This window comes from Littorina saxatilis, linkage group LG12 (genome assembly GCF_037325665.1).
Source record: "Littorina saxatilis isolate snail1 linkage group LG12, US_GU_Lsax_2.0, whole genome shotgun sequence".
Classification (NCBI taxonomy): domain Eukaryota; kingdom Metazoa; phylum Mollusca; class Gastropoda; order Littorinimorpha; family Littorinidae; genus Littorina; species Littorina saxatilis.
In genome coordinates, this window is record NC_090256.1 from 68,371,290 (window position 1) to 68,387,764 (window position 16,475).

Sequence of the window (16,475 nt, forward strand, 5' to 3'; positions counted from 1 at the left end):
TTAAAAACACTTTCATCTTATTCCTTGTCGGTTCCTGATTCCAAAAACATATAGATATGATATGTTTGGATTAAAAACACGCTCAGAAAGTTAAAACAAAGAGAGGTACAGAAAAGCGTGCTATCCTTCTTAGCGCAACTACTACCCCGCTCTTCTTGTCATTTTCACTGCCTTTGCCATGAGCGGTGGACTGACGATGCTACGAGTATACGGTCTTGCTGAAAAATGGCATTGCGTTCAGTTTCATTCTGTGAGTTCGACAGCTACTTGACTAAATATTGTATTTTCGCCTTACGCGACTTGTTTATTGACTAAATATTTTAACATCGAGGGGGAATCGAAACGAGGGTCGTGGTGTATGTGCGTGCGTGTGTGCGTGTGTGTGTGTGTGTAGAGCGATTCAGACTAAACTACTGGACCGATCTTTATGAAATTTGACATGAGAGTTCCTGGGTATGAAATCCCCGAACGTTTTTTTCATTTTTTTGATAAATGTCTTTGATGACGTCATATCCGGCTTTTCGTGAAAGTTGAGGCGGCACTGTCACGCCCTCATTTTTCAACCAAATTGGTTGACATTTTGGTCAAGTAATCTTCGACGAAGCCCGGACTTCGGTATTGCATTTCAGCTTGGTGGCTTAAAAATTAATTAATGACTTTGGTCATTAAAAATCTGAAAATTGTAAAAAAAAATAAAAATTTATAAAACGATCCAAATTTACGTTTATCTTATTCTCCATCATTTGCTGATTCCAAAAACATATAAATATGTTATATTCGGATTAAAAACAAGCTCTGAAAATTAAATATATAAAAATTATTATCAAAATTAAATTGTCCAAATCAATTTAAAAACACTTTCATCTTATTCCTTGTCGGTTCCTGATTCCAAAAACATATAGATATGATATGTTTGGATTAAAAACACGCTCAGAAAGTTAAAACAAAGAGAGGTACAGAAAAGCGTGCTATCCTTCTTAGCGCAACTACTACCCCGCTCTTCTTGTCAATTTCACTGCCTTTGCCATGAGCGGTGGACTGACGATGCTACGAGTATACGGTCTTGCTGAAAAATGGCATTGCGTTCAGTTTCATTCTGTGAGTTCGACAGCTACTTGACTAAATATTGTATTTTCGCCTTACGCGACTTGTTTTGTTTGTTTGTTGGTTCTGTTGTGTGTTGATTTATTCTGTCACCGGGTTCAGTTAGTTTGGCTTGGTAACCTCTGCTTTGCTCTGTTTGCAGTTGTTTTTGGCTCACGTAAGTGTAGCCTATGCGATGCTAACTTTTGTCTGTCTGTGCGTGCGTGCGTGCGTGCGTATGTATGTATGTCTGTGGTAGAAACTTTAACATTTGACTGAACACCGAAATACTAATTTTACCTGGTTATTATTCAAGCAACAGCTTCAAAGTATTGAAGCAATGATCAACATTTCGTCGGCACGTATGTAGTTAAAGTGTAACTATCCAAAGAAAACGGGTGGTGGTTTTTTTTTTTTTTTTTTTTTTTTTTGGGGGGGGGGGGGGGGTAAAAACAGCTGACTGGTTTGTGTCGTGTGTGGTATGTAGACCAGGTCAGGGGTCAAGGTTAGGTCAGATCGCGTGAAGGATTGTGGTATAGAATTAGATACAGTTATCACCGAGCTGCAGTTCGCCGATTCGGAGAAGACGATTTCACATTGTTCGGTTTCGTAGCTCCAGAAAAATAGAGAAAGAAGATGCCAAAGGAGATTTCTTACATGTTAATCTGCACAGCGTGTTCCCAGTGTCTGCGCGAGGAAGCGCTGTCGAAAGCGCAGTGTCGATCTGGCCATCTGGCAGTCGTGTCCCCGTAAGTAGGCTAATGACAGACAGATCTAGATCTAGTGTCTGTCTCGCACTCTTGCACCGTGTCACCTATGCTTACTGTGTGTGTGTATGTGTGACGGAGTGATTGAGTTTGTGTTACTGTTTGACGATTTCTTATGTGAGCCTTGAAGACTTCGCCTCTTGTTATGGTATAGTTTTACGCCTTTGGATTTGGTCCTATGATATCATTAGTTCGTGTTCAAAAGGTTCTAGGCTAATTGCCCCCCGGACAATTGCCCCCCCCCCCCCCCCCCCCCCGCCGACAACTGTCCCCTGGACAACTGCCCCCCAAGGACAATTGCCCCCCCGTGACAATTGTCCCCCATGTTTTTGTGGGTTTTTTTTCAGTGAGCGAAGATTTTCTTTGTGATTTTGGGGAGATTTTGTTTAATTGTTTTTGTTGTTGTTGTTGTTCTGCGGCATACGGAGGTAAATTAAGTATTTTGATGTCAGTTTATCTGTATGATGCTCCCCGGATTTTACACACACACACACACACACACACACACACACACACACACACACACACAGTACAAGCACTTCCTGCCACCTAACACCAAACACTCGATATTCTTGAGCGCAGCTGTTCGTTATACATTTTTAGTTTTTTTTAAGTTTCAGTCATTCGATTCCCTTTCACACATTTTTCTTGAATGCCTTATTTTTATTTTTATTTTTAATTTAATCGCATTATTTTTTGGATATAGTTTTGCATCCATTACTCCTCCGCTTTTTCGAATAAATGTTGTTGTTTTTTTTCTCTCATCTAAAGTTTAGTACAGATGTTTTTGCTTCAGCACTCTTCAACTTTTTCGAATTGATTTTCTGGTTTATTGTCTGATTTTGTTCTCTCCCAAGTTTGCCCTAATTTGATGGCTTGAGCGTTCCTCCGCAATTTTGAATGTTGTAGCTTTTTTCTGTTGGCCAAGACATGGATGGGGAGGGGGGGGGGGGTACAGTAATCATTACAATCATTCGGATTTCTTCGAGACGATTCAGTCAAATGAGCTAATGCGCGAAAATTAAAGCCCCAGTCCGTCTCAAATGGTTTACAGGACGATTTAAATCTTCTCATGAAAAAGCAGTTCTAAACCTTATCGAACACACTAATAGCATTAACTGACACAGTTCGTTTGAATGGCTATTTAGCTCGCGTTAACTACACACCTGTTTTCGTGGTTTATCTGACCCCTGAGCTATCGTGAACCCGTGTGATCCACTTTCCTTTTTTCACAATTTAGTAGTCAGTTTGTGATGTCAATGCGACTCGCTGTATCTGCAATAGCACGTTATTGTGTACCTCTGAATCTAAAACGCAACAAACGGCTGCGAGTCACACGAACTGAGCGGTGGCGGTTGACCGTTCAAAGAAACCGGCGGCATGCAGACTATTCGTCTGCTACGAGAACCACGTTTTGCGGGACACACTTGCGGGCTATCTTTCTTTAAACTTTCAAAACTTCGAGTTGTACTGATCTTGAAAAAAGAATTCTTTTATGATTTAAGAATGTTTGTGTAACAAGCTGTCAATTTATTATTTAGATTGTATAAGTTAGGTCTAGCGCCAAAACGCGCCGTCCGATTGTCTGATCAGACAATCCGGCTGGCCACGCAAAAATAAATTCTTTGAAAATTGCTCGCTCTTTACGGAGGGCACCTAGGATGTTCGCGGTGAGTGATTAAATGAAAGGGTGTTTGTACTGTGTGTAAAAACCTGACAGTGTCTGTGATGGTTTACTGGAGGCTGACTGTGCCTTTAATTAATGTGTGTGACCCAAGAATGTTAGTGTTTCACACGCCAGGAGTGGTATTTCTAACAAAGCCAAAAGGCGTCCAAAGCCTTCCTCCTTCATATATACAGCATTGTCATCATTTTCACGAGTTTTCATTCACAAACACCTGGTAAATAAATCTCATGTTCCCCATGCAATAACTCGAGGTGGTGAATGGGTTTGAGCTTTCATGTGAAACGTGGATTGTCAAAGTAAAAGCCAATCAGGCTGATTGTTTGATGTGTGGAACCATCGTGGCTTTGGATTTGTGTTTCCGAGGACAACGATTGTAAGCATTCACTCTCAAAGACCCAATCAATGTTGATAATTACCGCGGCGACTCATGGTCAATTTGCAACTTATCTCTGTAATCGCAAAATCCACAACGAAAAGTCATAAACACTTAAAAGAAAAGAAATATGCTTAACACTTACTGAATTCACAGGTATGATCGCAGCTCTGTACATTTTCAGACTGGAAGAAAAGCGTCAACAAGCTACGTTTGACATCACATACAAGTTTGACGTGTTATCTCGTGCTACTGTGACGATGCTTTGTGGCCGGGCGGCGAATTTGCGATTCCTAAACGCCCCACTGAACAACTGACATCACATGTCGCTTCGGTCTTTTCCGGAGGAACACCGCGTGTACATAATAGGGAGATTAAGTGTACAGTGTCAGTGGTAGTGCTAGTGGTTAACTTAAGGAAAATCTATGTATCATTACGCGTTCCGCTTACGGTAACGAAACCGACAACGACGTCTCGGCGAGTGCGTTTAGTTTCTCTTTCGTTAACGTAATGGTAGGGAAGACAACTGATGCATAATTCTAAAGAGTACCGTCCCATGTCTTGACTCTTCATTTGGAAAAAGAAGAAAAGTCTTACCCGTAGCAGACGACGCAGCAGAGACGACACAAAGAAAACCAAGAACCACAGAACCGGTAAGTGCAATGTTGTTTGTATTGATACATCGTAATGTTTCTTATATATACCGTAAAGTACCTTGTAAGCGCCCACCCACCCCCCCCCCCCCCCCTGTGCACCAATTCCGACCCAAAGTAGGGGGTGGGCGCTTACTAGGTACTACACCCTATGCACGAGCAGTTTTCATTGAGAAATGTGATTTTGATCACTTTGTAATCATATCTTCTTTCTTTTTCCATCGTCACTGAATTGTTTTTCTTGTTCGTATTGTCATTAGAAGAGCTTGGGGAGACAAATGTCGTCGCATCCTTTTCTTGTCTGCAGAGGTGCTGCACTGTGTCTCCGTTTCCCTTGAACAAGGGGTACGTCTTCTGGATATGGGCAGCAGTCTATTTTACTTGGCCAAAGACTGTTTTCGGCAGAGAGAGAGAGAGAGAGAGAGAGAGAGAGAGAGAGAGAGAGAGAGAGAGAGAGAGAGAGAGAGAGAGAGAGAGAGAGAGCGAGAGGAGGGGGAGTAGTGTGTGTGTGTCACTGTGTGTGTTTCCATTGGCGTTATTATCCAAATAGTCAAGAGCTGACAGCTTAAATGCAACGGTGTACGATTTGATTCGCGGCATCTTGTAATCATGGACTTGCAGGCGTTTAGATCCAAGGCGTGCAGACACACGGGATAGGGTTTGCAAGAAAGGGAAATCATTCACAAAACTAGCAGATCAAGTGCGGAATTTTTATTTCGCCTGATTTCAATGGTGTAAAGTGGGGGGTGGGCGCTTACAAGGTACTATACCCTATGCACGGTTTTGGACTAAAAGTGGGGGGTGGGCGCTTACTCGATACTGGGCGCTTACAAGGTACTTTACCGTATATAGGCCAAGATAATACGGGAAGCAGCCCTGGGCAATCTGCAAAAGGCCCAGCCTTCCGGCAGTGGTGAAGGCAAGTCTCTCATTGACATAGTCTCTGCATATCCAGGCCAAAACTAAAGATAGTTGCAGCAGAGTTCCCACAACAAACAAGCATAAATGAAACATAGAATTAATGGTTGGACATATTTGTACTCCCAACTGTATTTTTTTTGTTTTTTTGTTACTCTGTTGTGTGTTATATTTTGATTCAGTAAAAATGTCGATTGCTAAGTTCACTTTTGTTTTCAAATCTTGTGTGTGAGTTTGTGTGATTAGAGATGAATTATTCAAAAAACGCAAGGAAAACAAGGTTGGCATTATCCTCCTACATTCGGTAATATTAGGCATGTATGAAGTCTAAAGTTCCGCAACATCTACAGTTTCATATATTTTAATTAAGCACAAGGTCACACGGAAAACCCATTCTTCTTTTTTATGCCAATGGTGACAAGACAACAAGCGACCCTAAACTACCTGTTAGCCGGCCGCACTGCTTGACCTCAGTACCAGAGCGACGCAAGCAAAGCCCGACTTGATATGGTGATCTTTGATTACTTTTCCTTCACTTATCCAAACATTATTCTCTTCCTGAATTTTTATAAGCCAGACTCCATGGCAAACACCTAGCAATGACCAGGATCAGAAATACATCTCACTTTATACACTTAAGCCAAGTCTGAGTAGTCTGTTATTCTTCTTTCTTGATTGATTGCCTCCCTTTTACCATAAAATTCTCTGATTTCCAAATCTGAGATGCATGCATCAGTTTTAGTGTTATGTCTGCAATAAATTTAGTTTCTGTACATTTATCATTAATCATAATTATTCCAATAAATTGACTTGCACTATACTAAAGCTAAGTTAGAGAGAGAATTTACTGACAACAATTAAATCAGATCTAGAGTGAGTTGTTTCAACATAAAAACAAGCATTATAATTGTACAATCACATAGACATGTATACACACTTTGGACTGAACTCTCACTCTGTAATACAATTTCAAACGTTGAATTTAATTACTATTTCTTCAAGCTTTGCCATGCAAAGGGCAATATTTTAACAAGTCTCAAATGTATGTTCTGTTACTCAAAATAATCCCTTTAACTTCAAGTACTATTAATTATAAATTATTTATAACACCTTATACACACATATATGTAGATAACCAATTCTAACTTCATAAGTTCATATGACTATAATTTGATTTTCAATTTGTTTCACTTTCAAAGTCAAATAATCATACAGCAAATAATACACAAACTCATTTCAATTCATGGACAGATCCAGTTATTAATATGTGGTTATTTAGGAATGTAATGGCACTAGAAATAAAATAATTAATGAAGATGTAAGGTCTAGCTCCAGGTGTGTTCAGCTACATTTGGTGGGCGTAACCCACCCCCCCCCCCCCCCCCCCCCCCCCCCGCCCCCAGTTTGATTTGGGTAGCCCCAACCAATCTTTTTTTTCCTTCGACCCAAACACTTGACTGACTATTAGGGTTTAACGTCCTCTTAGACCAACTGGTCTATATTGGGACAGGTATTGGTAATACGCTGAAGATATGGTGTGATACTTTTGATTCGAACAAGCCCACTGTGGCTGTCTTTTTAGACACACCAGCGTTGGGTTTGTCTCGTCAAAGTATCGAAATACGATCATGATAATCAGAGACGAGAGATGATGCATGCGTGTCTTCGTGTTTTCCAAGCCCTGAGACTTTCGCTGTGAACGTGGGATCTTTTTCGTGCGCATGTGTGCACACGGGGGTGTTCGGACACTGAAGAGAGTCTGCACAAAGTTTACTCCGAGAAATAAATCTCTCGCCGAATGTGGGGATCGAACCAAACCAAACACTTTTACCCCCCCCCCCCCCCCCTTATAGAGGATGAGTGAGTGGCCAGCAGCAAATAAAGATGTACATTCCAACAGATCACTGAAAGTGACGCAAGGCTGCCTAAATCAGTAAATGGCAGGTAAAAATAGTTATACACGTTAAACATACACTCAAGCAAAATATGTGAGTGTACGTTGGAGTTTCAGCCCATGGATGTAGAAGAAAAAGATTGGATCTTTTGTAAGGACGGGTCCTGAGGCAAATCCACACAGCCCAAATATTTGACAGTTCAGTGTCTTTGAAAAAGTTATGGTTGAAGAACAAGATTTTCAGTGAAGAGTGGAGAGTCCCATGTGACTGCCTGGCTGGTGATGATGGTTGTTTAGTGGCCGCTTGGTACCGAGGTATGAGCAGACAAGAAGACCCTCTGCCTGCAAACTACAAATTACAACACAGCAGTACCCATGTCAGAGATCCATGTGCACACCTACTAATGCATAATGAAGAATAGCATGTACTAAAGTAATTTGCGAAAGCAAGTACAGCTGTACAGGCTGATGAAGCAAAGTAGCACTAGCAGTTACTTCAAGAAAGTCACTGTCCTGCAAGATATGTCAAAAGCCGGTATATACCACACAAACAAATTATGTTCAGTGTCAGTATGAGTACCATCAGATATGTATTTATACACTAGTGACAAGAGCATACAATTTTACAAATGATCAATAAATGGAGGTCAGCTGGGTTCTTACCTGGCTTTATTTTTTACGCAGGTTCACTTGATAATAGACATATCTTGTTTGGAATCAGTAGCGAAATAAGAAACAGGCCGCAGCCAGTATGAAACGTTTAAAGCGCGCCCCAGTTGGGTGCTTCTTTTTTTGTGTGTCAATTTTACAGACGACAGAAATGTCTGAATGTGCAGCATCTATTTGGTTTAACCAAATTTAACTCAATAAAGTACCACTGAAAAAGTTGCTTTTGCATTTGACTGACTATTAGGGTTTAACGTCCTCTTAGACCAACTGGTCTATATTGGGACAGGTGTTGGTAATACGCTGAAAATATGGTGTGATACTTTTCGAACAAGCCCGCTGTGGCTGTCTTCTTCGACACACCAGCATTGGGTTTGTCTTGTCAAAGTATTGAAATACGATCATGATAATCAGAGATGAAAGATCATGCAAGCGTGTCTTCGTGTTTTCCAAGCCCTGAGACTTTTGCTGTGAACTTGGGATCTTTTTCGGGGGTGTTCGGACACCAAAGAGAGTCTGCACAAAGTTGAATCCGAGAAATAAATCTCTTACCGAACGTGGGGATCGAACCCACGCTGATAGCGACCAACTGCCTACAAAGCCAGCACGCTACCAACTTAGCTACGTCCCCGCCAATTGCATTTGACCAGATACTTGTAGTTGCAAACCGGGTTATCCACCATATTTTGAACTCCCACCAGGCGACCGGGCAGTAGATTTGGCCATCTCTAAGCAGTGAAATCATGTTAATAATTTAAAGCCTTCTACAGGGTCAATTTGTTTAGATGCTTGGCCATTTGGATGCCAAACACCATGTGACACAAGATCAATGCAATGAGCATTTCTTCTACTTGAGAGCTACACAGACAATTAGTAGAGATACTCCTCCAGTGTTGGTGGATTCAGTCCAAAGAACTGTGATGTCTCACTGCCATGTAGGCAAGTATGACAGTTGGACAACAAAACTCCAACCAGGTAGAGTTTCCCTACAGGGGACAAGAACAGCTTCAAATTTTTTTTGAAATCCAAAAATGCCCACAGCCTAACAATTTTTGAAAATTCCCATTCAACAGAGTTTCTCACCCTGCTCATTTCTGTGTTGAAGGCCTGTTGCTCTTCTGTGATCTGTCCACAGTACGGCCTCATCAAGTTAGGGGTCAAGGGGTAGGCTCGGTCCCCATACAGGTACATTTCATCTCCTGCTGGAGTGACCATGTGCTGCTGCATGTGTTCAAGAATGCCACTACCATTCAGCAAAGCTGCGTCATGTCGTCGACCAACCAAGGGCCCAAAAACATTTGCCACAAGGCCATTTGGTGTCACGACACACTGAAACTTTAGAGAGTGCACCCTCTTATGGCCATTGTACACTTCTTGTTGCAAATGGCCTGGGCGACACATTGATCGTATTGTGCCGTCAACCATCCCCCAACAAAACTCCAGAGGAGCCCCCTTGGCATGTATAGCTGCACAGTACCGTTCCGGTTGGGGCACTGTCAGCCATGGCTGATTGAGGTTTGTTAGTTTGTCAGAAAACTGATCATAGATGAAGTCGATACCTACCTTGAACAGCACACACAACTCCGGCTTGGGACGATGAGACATCTGCGAAAGGTCAGCAAACCGGCATGGGTAAGCCAACCTCCGCAGACAGATGCAGAGCACCTCCAATCCTGAAAAAAATCATAAATTGAAATGAGCCTGGTGAGTGTGTATGCGAATGTGTGTGGAGAGGCATATTCTCATACAGTCTTTAAGTTCAAAATAATAACACTGCAAAAGTTTTCTCACGCGCCTTAAAATATCCAGCCCGACATGCTTATCATCAGTTTGATTTTCTATTTATCAGGTTTGACACAGTTACTGGCTATACTGCACACAGAAAAACAGTTACCCGACAAGAACAAAATAAAAATCTTTTTTTTTTTTGAAGGGGGGGGGGGGGGGGCACCACGAAGACAAAATCAATAAAAACAATTATCATTAAAAAAGTTAAAACAAATAAGTCCTTTGCACATCAAAAGTAACTTCCCTTGAACTTGGATTCACGTAACAATGGCGGCCACTTCGTCAACTTGTAAAAAAAATATTCATTTATTTTTTTAAACTAATATGAATAAATTATCAGTATCAACGCATCTTTATTTATCCTGTTACCATATTTCAAAAATAATTTCACTCAACTCCACAGACTAAGTCAGTAAGTGGCACAACCAATTCACTATTATTTCTCTATTGTCTAAATAGAGTACTGTGTCGACCAAAGGGGCTAAAGTTAGTCAGGTACATTTTGTGATTCAAGTTCAAAATACATAGTTCAAATTTTAGATTTTAAGCAATCCCAAAATAAATTATGCCCCAACTCAACGCTCCGCTTTAATCTTTTACGAAACCTGAAATAGTAAAAACAACTCACTGAATATTCACAGTAAATGCAAACTTCATGACTTTGCGAATCAAATCATGGAGGAGGATCATTAAACTATCATTCTGACTGAAATACAACTCAACAGCAACCAGGGTAAAAAAATAAATCCTCACCACTGGCCTTGGTTCCTTGATTGTTCATTCCATTAGGCGCCTGCATAGTCCTCTGCATTCCCAGAAGGGCGCACAGTCTCCGAATCTCTTCCGCGCTGAAGCGAAATAAGTCCTCACATTCGATGGCTGTGAAGTCATCGAGGGCGAACTGACCCTCATAGGCCCTTCTTTCTGGCTGTTGAAATGTAGGTTAAACTTAGTGAAATCATGGATCACTTGTACACTTTATTCAATTAATTAGCCTGAAAATTCTGCTGAAGCTACTCAAATCAATACTGGGTAACAGAGGGAAAGTTAAACTCCAACATTTTAACTCGCCAGCTGGGCGAGTAACTTCAAGAAAGTCACTAACCTGGCAGAAATTTCGCCGCCCCGATACATACCAGTTACCACAATTGATCTGCAGTAGCGTTAAAACCCTTTTGGTTGCATTTGACCAGAATTTTAATTGGCCAGCCAGGTGAGTTGCGAGCCTGTTCTTACTAGCCAAGCGGATTGTTTACTCGCCCCTGCTTAACAAATGACCCTTACACTAAGTTACAGGTTGAACTTGAAGCATGTTGGATAAATAGTTTCAACTGTGCATCTCAAAAAGCACCAGTTGACAGTATTCTGATATAAATACTGTGTATGTTTTAGAACACAGAAGTTTCCTTGTACTGAAGTAATTTGATCCTAGAAATAATAAAACTAGAACCAAGGTGCCTTGTGCTTAAAAGTCTGATAGAACCAGTAAGTGTAACATCCTTCTTGAAAGTACATGTATTGCTATCAAATTAAAATGACACAAGAACACAAACTGACAGTGACACAGACTCTGTGACAGAGAGTGGACTTAATAATAATATTCATGCTTTGATGAAACTAAAACTCTTGACTGCAGATTTGGTCATCAGTTTCCATTTGATTTTGATTCTTGAACAGTAAATAGTTAAAACTCTATGTTTATAAACCATTAAATGTAAGTAACAAAGTCACACGGAAACCAAATCTAGGTGTAAGTGTTAGATCTACCCAATATCACTATCAGTATCACTGTTGATTCAAGATCACTATCATGACTATGAAATCTAACCAAAAAAACATTTACTTTTTTACATGAACAACATTTAAAACCTAACCATAACCAATCCAAAGTAACCTCACCGGCCATAACCAAAATATACGCCTGTTCCTGACAATTATATTTCAGCGGAACCTTTAATGCCTTTAGAAGCTAGACCTAAGCTTTGACTTGTTTGCTAACCTGATCAAGCAGTGCGAAGACAACAAAATCATCTTCTGCGTCATCCTCGTCCCACGCCGCAAGCTCAAGTTGGTCCCTGGCATCCATGAAGATCGATCTTAAAACAAAACATAAACAGCGAGAGGATTGGAACATTTGCAACTTTTCACTGCATAATTAACTCATCTTCCAGACAGTAAGCGAAATCGAAATCGAAAAGGGTGAATCGAAAAACTTGAACACAACTCAAAAGCGGCCATTTTTTGTGTGTTTGAAATGTGAAAAAGCTTGCTCTGTTCAACGCTTAAATTACAGCATCAAACCAGGATTATATCACACATTAAACTGACATTTGTACCATTAAGTGGTTTAGGAACATACTAGTTATAAATAATCGTGTAAATAAACAAGCGTTCGCTCAGTTTTTACATACCTTTTGGGGCTCGTTATTTTCGTCGATTCAACCACAGCTCGTTAGCGGATCGAAGGAAGCATCCGTAAACTTTGACCCCTAACCTTTGAACTGCGCACACATCGCTGACGTCAACACATAAAAAAGTACCGATAACCACTAGCACTACCACTGGCACTGTACACTTAATCAGTCTAATACACACTTCGATCGCGTAGCACTGCCATTGCACATTTTCGCAACGAAAACCGTGCCACTGTTTCATTCATCTTGGTGTGTTAAATCTGAAAGCAATATAAGTGAACGAACAATTGAAAACATATCACGTTACTAAACTGTAGCTCAGTGTTTCAGTGTGACGTGGAAGTGTTCAAATATCTGCTGTATCAGGCAAGCCGATTTGGTTTCACCTGAACGACTGCGAGAGGCGAGCGCAAACCGTTGTGTTGTTCAGAAATGGTGTTCCCTTTGATATTTTAGTGGACATTTAACTTCAAATGCAACCTTTCTTAGCCGTAGAGTTGGTAACAGAACCTTCATGCGCGAGAAACGCCACATACGACGGAGTAACCCTGAAATGCCTTCACTTTTGTAGCCCTGTCTGTCAGTTTCTGTCGTGGTCTAGTGGTTTGTGCTCCAGCTTGAAGGTCAGCTGACTCGGGTTCGACTCCCTTCCTGGTTACATTTTTTTTCTTGTTTGCTTTATTTTTGTCATCTATTTTGTGTCCTTAACTCCACCCTTCAATCTTTTCAACCCTGATGCATTCCGTTTATGTTTTTTTATTTTTTTATTTTCTTATAAACCATTTCCCCCAAAGCGGTTTAGCACGGTGGTATGTTATGATGAAAACGCGATTACACAAAGCTCACATATGCACGGTCTGCAAACTAAACGGCGTGGGCTCACCGTATTAGCCAATAACAAGCACACATATTAAACCGCAACGCAAAGCGTAAACATTAGTACAACTTGAAGAAATCCGAATATAGTTACCAGAAACAAAACCGTGCTTCGCACCGAACAGTTCGACAGTGACTGACCTACTGACCGAACCGCACCTCTCGCTTGTGACAGTCGCTCATGATACAACCATTCTTTTGCCGAGTCTGAAATTGATCTTCATAAAACTATGTGTAAGTGTAACAAAAGAAAAAACTAATTTCTTTCATATTGCCTGAATAATAACTTTATTAACTGATAATCAAGGTGGCATCGCCGAATGACTGCAAGTGCAACGCGATCGAAGTGGCACGCGGTGTTCCTCCGGAAAAGGCCGAAGCGGCTGTGACGTCAGTCGTTCAGTGGGGCGTTTAGGAATCGCAAATTCGCTGGCGTTGAATTCTAAAAATTCGTTTCCCTGTGGGTTATTGTGCATTTTGTTGCACAACCAAAATGATGACAAAAACGATGTTTGGTATAGCTTGTTGTCAGACCAGCACTTTGTTGTTGGTCCTCGGGGAGCATAAATTATCGCCTTTTGTCTCATATTTATCAACCGCGGTCTTCGGCCTTGGTCGATAAAGATGAAACAAAAGACGATATGGTCCGATCCCCTTGGACCAACAAAAAAGCTGGTCTGTCAACAAGCCACCAAACATCTTATATTAGACAGGGGTTTAAAGACACTGTCCTACCGTGTAAACCCTATTGCAAATCACCACAGAATCCGCCTGGGCTTTAACATGGGATAAAAGCATCCTTCCACTTGGTCACATACCAAACAGGTACAGCCTGGATACTCTCTGTGTACAGTGGGGATTGTTTGATGATTTAATTTAGTGAAAGCCACTGTTAGCTTTAAAAAAAATATATATATAATTAATCAAACAATTCCAGCTCACCACAGCAAGTCAGGGTGTTGCTGGTAGGTATGTGACCAAGTGGAGGGCTGGTCTTATCCCTTGTTAAAGCCTGTCCATATCTGAGACGGTGAGCGGAACTGTGCACAAGGGAAGGATTGGGCCTTTGGGAACTACGAGAAGAGGCACTGTCCATTTGGGGTTTTTTGGTTTTGTTTTACACAGTTGGTTGTTGGAGATACATTCTTAACAAGAAGCGTCTCCGCTTTTTTTTTGCGGTTCAAGTCCATATGACCTGAGTTGTTACACGAACACGCACGCTCCAAAGGTCACGGTGTATCGAACGCTGGTGCAAGAAGGGCGTTAAATTAGTTATCTCCTGAACATCAGGTACGGAAACGTTTTAGGCTAGCATCATTTTCACGTTACACAAAAATTAGGCGTATCATCAAAGACTCTCATGAGGATTTATAATTTGAACATGATTGCCTAAAGGCTCACCCCTTTCCCGTGTAAACAGTTCGGTTCACCATCTAAAATATGGCCAGGCATTAACATGCGATAAGACCATCTCTCCATTTGGACACATTCCCAAACTCAACACCCTGCCTGCTTGCTGTCGTGCGTAGGAGTTATTTTGCCAGAGTGACTTTTACGAATATGATTTGATTTTTAAATCCCGTAGTACGCAAGGGCTGTTCGTCTTCGGTCATGTGACTAAGTCAAGGGATGGCACTCTTATCCTATGCAAAAGATTGGCTAGATCTGAGACTGTGAGCCGAACTGGTTCCACGTAGGTGAAGGAGTATATGCCTTTAAGAATTCGCCGAACGGCGGAGGGGGGGGGGGAGGAGGGGGGTGGGGGGGGGGGTAGTTAGATACTTCACCCATAAATCAAAGCTAAGGTTATTACACTTTTTAAAGAGACATTCGTGTCGTGCAAAAAGCCTGAGGTAACCCGTTTTCATGAGGCGGATTGGACCTATAAAGAGTGATTGTTCGCCGTTTTTTCTGTTCTACGAGATCAAGAAATCTTGTTTACAAAAAAAACGAAACGAAGCATGACAAGAGGGGGGGGGGGGGGGAGAGAGAGAGAGAGAGAGAGAGAGGTTAGTTAGTTACGCATAAATCAAAACTATGGTTATCAAACTTTTTAAAGAGACATTCGTGTTGTTGTTGTTGTTGTTGTTGTTGTTGTTGTTGTTGTTGTTGTTGTTGTTGTTGTTGTTCGTTTTTTTCTCTCTCTTTTTGTCAGTTACAAAAGTGTTTCAGCAAATGTGTCTCAACAAATGTGTCTCAACAAATGTGTCTCACTCTGCACCGAAAGCAGCCAAGCTGTTGGCATCTGGCGCGTGTTCCATGTAAAAGCCTGGACGAATCTAGGATGACGTACATGGTGATCCACACTCGATCAGGAAGGGATCCTTAAAATATACATGTTTCTTTGAATTTCAGTAATCGGGTCGACGGGCGCAGTGGCCTAGGGGACTGGGTGGCCGAGTGGTAACGCACTTGCGCTCGGAAGCGAGAGGTTGCGTGTTCGACCCTGGGTCAGGCCGCAATTTTCTCCCCCCTTTCCTAACCTAGGTGGTGGGTTCAAGTGCTAGTCTTTCGGATGAGACGAAAAAGCGAGGTCCCTTCGTGTACACTACATTGGGGTGTGCACGTTAAAGATCCCACGATTGACAAAAAGGTCTTTCCTGGCAAAATTGTATAGGCATAGATAAAAATGTCCACCAAATACCCGTTTGACTTTGAATAAAGGCCGTGAAAGGTGAATGCTCGCCTAATAGGCTACTGAGCTTTACTGGCCGATGTGAATGCGTTATATATTGTGTGTAAAAAATGTCTGTTTGTCTGTCTGTCTGTAAAAAAAAATTCCATTTCAAACGGCAGAAATTAATATGTAAGCGCCTAGGGCTATATCTAGATTAGGCGCATAAAAATGATCACAATAATAATAATAATAATAATAATAATAATAATAAGACATCGGCCTCCTAATCGGAAGGTCGTGAGTTCAAATCCCGGCCGCGGCCGCCTGGTGGGTTAAGGTTGGAGATTTTTATTCGATCTCCCAGGTCAATTTGTGTGCAGACCTGCTAGTGCCTTATCCCCCTTCGTGTGTACACGCAAGCACAAGACCAAGTGCGCACGGAAAAATCCTCTAATCCATGGCAGAGTTCGGTGGGTCACAGAAACACGAAAATTCCCATGCAGCATGCTTCCCCCGAAAGCGGTGTATGGCTGCCTGAACGGCGGGGTAAAAACGGTCATACACGTAAAACCCTACTCATGCAAAAAGCACGAGTGACAGTGGGAGTTTCAGCACCTGAACCAACAAATGAATAAAAATAAGAAAAAGAAAAGTTCGGGTCAGGCTGACAGAAAATGAGCATGATATAAGCATCCTGCCGACGACGACCGCAAGACATAATCCTGACTGCATACTTTTG

The 16,475-nt window shown here is 41.6% G+C and overlaps 1 protein-coding gene across 3 annotated transcripts; it reads right to left on the reverse strand.

Moving 5' to 3' along the window:
• Positions 1 to 6,879: 6,879 nt before the first annotated feature.
• On the reverse strand, positions 6,880 to 12,849 carry LOC138982642 (uncharacterized). 3 transcript variants are annotated; one of them, XR_011460915.1, is made up of 5 exons: positions 12,241 to 12,849; positions 11,829 to 11,925; positions 10,583 to 10,677; positions 9,605 to 9,714; positions 6,880 to 7,724 (listed from the first exon to the last, which is right to left on the reverse strand). XR_011460915.1 is itself a non-coding variant. In XM_070355964.1 (5 exons), exons 2-5 carry the CDS (start codon positions 11,913 to 11,915, stop codon positions 7,407 to 7,409), a joined length of 690 nt encoding a protein of 229 aa, XP_070212065.1. In that variant the 5' UTR covers positions 11,916 to 11,925; positions 12,241 to 12,847; the 3' UTR covers positions 6,880 to 7,406. The 3 variants fall into 3 exon arrangements, 2 of the variants coding, with proteins under 2 accessions (XP_070212065.1, XP_070212066.1); XM_070355964.1 differs by having other exon boundaries at positions 10,583 to 10,757; positions 12,241 to 12,847; XM_070355965.1 differs by lacking the exon at positions 9,605 to 9,714 and having other exon boundaries at positions 10,583 to 10,757; positions 12,241 to 12,846.
• Between the last annotated feature and the right edge of the window lie 3,626 nt (positions 12,850 to 16,475).